Source organism: Cryptomeria japonica, chromosome 3 (assembly GCF_030272615.1).
Source record: "Cryptomeria japonica chromosome 3, Sugi_1.0, whole genome shotgun sequence".
NCBI classification, from domain to species: domain Eukaryota; kingdom Viridiplantae; phylum Streptophyta; class Pinopsida; order Cupressales; family Cupressaceae; genus Cryptomeria; species Cryptomeria japonica.
In genome coordinates, this window is record NC_081407.1 from 893,411,377 (window position 1) to 893,415,799 (window position 4,423).

Consider the following 4,423-nt stretch of genomic DNA (forward strand, 5'->3'; position numbering starts at 1 on the left):
TACTTTATATAATAGAGATATGAAATAAAGGTTTCATTTATGATCATTTGCAAGCATCATGATGTTGTTGAAATTCTATCAGATTTATGAGAGAATTTGGTTGTATTTCTAGAATCTTGTGTTGGTAGATTAATATAAGTTTTTGCTCTCTTTGATGGTAGATTAATACAAGTTTTTGCTCACTTTGATGGTAGATTTATTTTAAAAAAAAGTTTCTCTACATACATTTCATATCATAATTTTTATTTGATGAATTTAATGATGTATAATTTGTTATTTTAGATGCTTAATCACATTTTATATCAAATTTGATAATTAATTACATTTATTTTTAATTAGATTAACTAAAATGATACACTATGTACTTATATACTATCACTATTACTATTCATCTATTTATTATTCGATAACACCTTCTTATAATTAAATATCTTTTAAAAAACTTTCAAGTCAACACCTATAAATAAAAATATTAACGGCCAACGAGAATTTCCCACGAGGCATTTAAAAGAAATGATTAAATGATTAAATCACATGACATCTCCCACAATTAACTAATCTTAGATGGAATAACCAGCTCACCAACGATTCATCACAAAAAAGCAAGGGAACAAATAAGTAAACGTGTATTATCATAGAATAGTGGCTTCTCAAACATGTTGAACAATTAAGAAATGAAATGGTGCACTATCTTCAAAAGAGGAGATAATTGTTAAGCTTAATCCATCTCAAATACACCACAAATAAAGAAGTGATTTTCATTGACTGATCTAACCCCCTCTAACAATCATGTGTTCCACAAACCAGTAGACGACAACTAAGTAGGAGAACAAAATGCTTCCTACCACATATACTAAATTTGGATCCAAGTATTACTACTTATATGAAAGTGTCAGAGAATGAGTAAAATAAATCTAAGAGAAGGTTCTTAAGAAACGCGCTTTAGTTCCTCACTACCCACCAATTCAACTCATCAGCATTGTAACCATCTTTATCTTTATCCACAGTAATGTGGAGTGGGAGGAAGCAATCAAACTCTTTGTGTTTAAGTACTTTTATTCAAACAAGGTTGATCGGGTCTTAAAAGATCTGTGCTTTATTCTAAATTATATACATGTGAAGTATGGCGTGGAAAAAATTGTACGGGAGCAGGTTTCATTTCTGGATCGAAAGACTCTTTCAAACAATATTGAAGTTTTTCTTCCATTAAACAAATCTTGTTTCAATTCAAGAGCAGAAGAGCAACGTATGCATTTCTCAAAAGCTTTGTTAACTTTGCATGTTAATGGAGGAATCTATGCTAGGTCGGTGTATTAGCTCACCTAATCAGACGGCACAATGCTGTCGGCTGTGCCAAAAAAAAAAGGGCAAAATTTGATCCAGCGACCTCCCATTTCGAATGCATTGACTTCATCAATAAGCCTGCATATTTATGTGTATTATATTGTTTTTTGTTGATTTTGGTCAAGATTAGTACAGCTAACAGCTCTTCAAACGCTCCTTGAAACTAGGCCCCAGTGTGGTGCCCATGATGTAGTATAAAAGTGCATCAGCTCAGTCCTAAATTATCACAAGCTCTTGGCTCAGAGTTTATGGTGAGTAGAGAGTGATAATAAGGTTCAGTTTGAGAGGTTTAAGATGGCCATGAGAATTGGGAGTTTGAGTGTTTTCATAGTGTGTTGTATGTCAATGTTGTGGTCATCTGTCTCACAGCCTCTCTATAACAATGATTTGAGTCCAGAGTTCTATGAAAGTTCGTGTCCAAATGCTGAGCAAATTGTGAAGTCTGTCGTGCAGAATGCTGTGATGAAGGAAGCCAGAATGGCGGCTTCTTTGCTCCGTCTTCAGTTCCATGACTGTTTTGTCCAGGTGCATACTTTGTTCTCTCTTTCCATATATATGGAGTGAATTCGTTAGGATTTATCTTATAATTCTGTGGTCAAAGTAATGTAATGTACATGGCCAAGTATTGAATGGCTGTAGCCGTGTCTCAAATGGATGTTATAACTCTCTGGCCGTGTCTGAAATGCTCCTTACTTGGAACTTGAATTGAAATTCAAACCTACGACCACTGTCCATGTTTTTAACTCTCTATTTGCTTTACAATTTTTTTTCTTCTTTTAGATGAAATTGGCACTGATGTAAGTGGGTGTGTTTTGGTTAACACGTCAACTCTTTAAATAAAGAATGATGGTTTGACCACAATACATTAGCTGTATAAGCTCTTCCTTCTGTGTAAGATGTAGTTTCTAACATTTCTGTTAGAGTTTCTCTTGTTATTTCCATTGTTTCACTTTCAATCATATATATGGGAAAAAATCTTGATAAATGAAGTGTGTATCCAAACAGGGGTGTGATGCATCACTGTTTCTGGACGACAGTGCCAAGATTGTGAGCGAAAAGAATTCAAATCCCAACAAAAATTCAGCCAGAGGATTCGACGTAATCGACCAGATAAAGAGTGAGTTGGAGAAGGCATGCCCAAAAACTGTCTCCTGCGCAGACATTCTTATCATTGCCGCTCGTGACTCTGTTGTCTTGGTAATGATCTTCCCCAATCTCTTCTATTTTATTTTCTTGGCAATACTTATGCTCTGATGTATATATAAGTCGCGCTCAAACTCATTAATTAAAACAAACTCTCAATTAGATCAAGAAATTCATCCCCCAATTGTGGGTATTTATGTTAATCTTGATGTGCAGAGTGGAGGACCCAGTTGGGAAGTTACATTGGGGAGAAGGGATTCCACAAGTGCAAGTTTGCAAGGATCAAACAATAACATCCCTGCACCAAACTCAACCCTGCAAACTCTTATCACTAAGTTTAAACGCCAAGGTCTGAATGAGGTTGACCTAGTAGCACTTTCAGGTACCTTCTGCCCTTCTACCTGTATTTTTTTTGAAGTGAGAAAACAACAAGTGGGTATTCAATGAAGCTGACCATAAACAATATGTATGTTATAAAATTATACAGGCAGCCACACCATTGGTCAATCTCGTTGCACAAGCTTCCGACAAAGGCTGTACAACCAGAGTGGAAATGGGCAGCCCGACTTCACCCTGGAGAAGAGTTATTCCACTAAGCTGAGATCTGTGTGCCCACAATCAGGAGGAGACAACAATCTCTCCCCATTGGATGCAGTAACTCCTACCAAATTCGACAACTACTATTTCAAGCTATTGCTGAGCAACAAAGGACTGTTGAATTCTGACGAGGTTTTGTTCACCAAGGGGCAAGTAAAAACAATGGAGACTGTGAAATTATATGCGGAACAGGAGGAGGTGTTTCTGAAGCAATTTGTGGAATCGATGATTAAGTTGGGAAATATGAGTCCCCTCACCGGCAATCAAGGGCAGATCAGGACTAATTGTCGCTCTGTTCTGTAGCACTCTATTGAAACCCACTTTGCAATGATTTTTGCCGCCATGAATGAGTCAGAGATCGTTAGTATGCATTTCTTTTTACTGTTTCGGCGGACTTTATGCCCCACCCAATAATCCTTATATCTTTGTTGTCCTCTAAAATAATGATTTGTGTTTCCCAATTAATAAAAGTTTTGATTCTCCCTTTCTCTTTACATCCTTAGTAAATTATGAACATGAGTATTTGTCACACTATATATAGTAAAAAATTGTGAATAAATGTGGTTCTTTTATACAAACTTATTTCTTTATTTCTAGTTAAAATTATCTTTTTGTTTGTATTCAATTATATTATTTATTTAAAAACAACAAATATAATATAAAATTTTAATTATTTTAAAATAAGGCAATCAAGATGTTTTATTTATCTATTACAATAAATTTGTTGAGTATATCTTTAATTTTTTTAAATATATTTAAAGATATTGAAGTTGGAATATTTGATTGCCTTCTCTCCTTAGTCCCTATTTATGTCCTTCTTAGGATGTGATATGATTCTGAACACATTTTTCATATTTTTTATACATTTAAAGGCTACGACAACCTAACATGGTCCTTGTATTTGAAAGATCATCCTTCTTAGATCACTAGATTAACCCTAAGACAAGTTACACAATACATAATTTAATTAATCATATGCAATGATAGTGGGATGTAAATATAGAGACATAAATTAGAAGTTTTTGAACAAGATACCACAAAACTAGAAATGTTATCAAATGATCTTATATTCAATAAATGTATTGAAAACTTGTATATTTTTTACTATGTAGTACTATTATGTGTGATATATCATTTACATGTAACACATATATTCCTTTTACCCATATTGTGCAAAATTGAGTCGGTGCCATAGAATTATTTGTTTTTTTATTTAAGTAAGTAGGTTTTTGATAGGGACCAGACCTTGTTATAAGGAAATCAACAAAGTTACCCAAGAGGTAATAGAATCTAAGAACTGAACAAAGAGAAAAATAAATTTAGCCAGCTTTATACCTAT

At 34.0% G+C, this 4,423-nt stretch overlaps 1 protein-coding gene across 1 annotated transcript; it reads left to right on the forward strand.

The window, feature by feature from the left end:
* Nucleotides 1–1,166: 1,166 nt before the first annotated feature.
* Nucleotides 1,167–3,572, forward strand: LOC131059731 (peroxidase 15). Its single transcript, XM_057992762.2, has 4 exons — nucleotides 1,167–1,869; nucleotides 2,350–2,541; nucleotides 2,704–2,869; nucleotides 2,975–3,572. The coding sequence occupies exons 1-4, from the start codon at nucleotides 1,639–1,641 to the stop codon at nucleotides 3,385–3,387; spliced, it is 1,002 nt and encodes a 333-aa protein (XP_057848745.2). The 5' UTR covers nucleotides 1,167–1,638; the 3' UTR covers nucleotides 3,388–3,572.
* The last annotated feature ends 851 nt before the right edge of the window (nucleotides 3,573–4,423 follow it).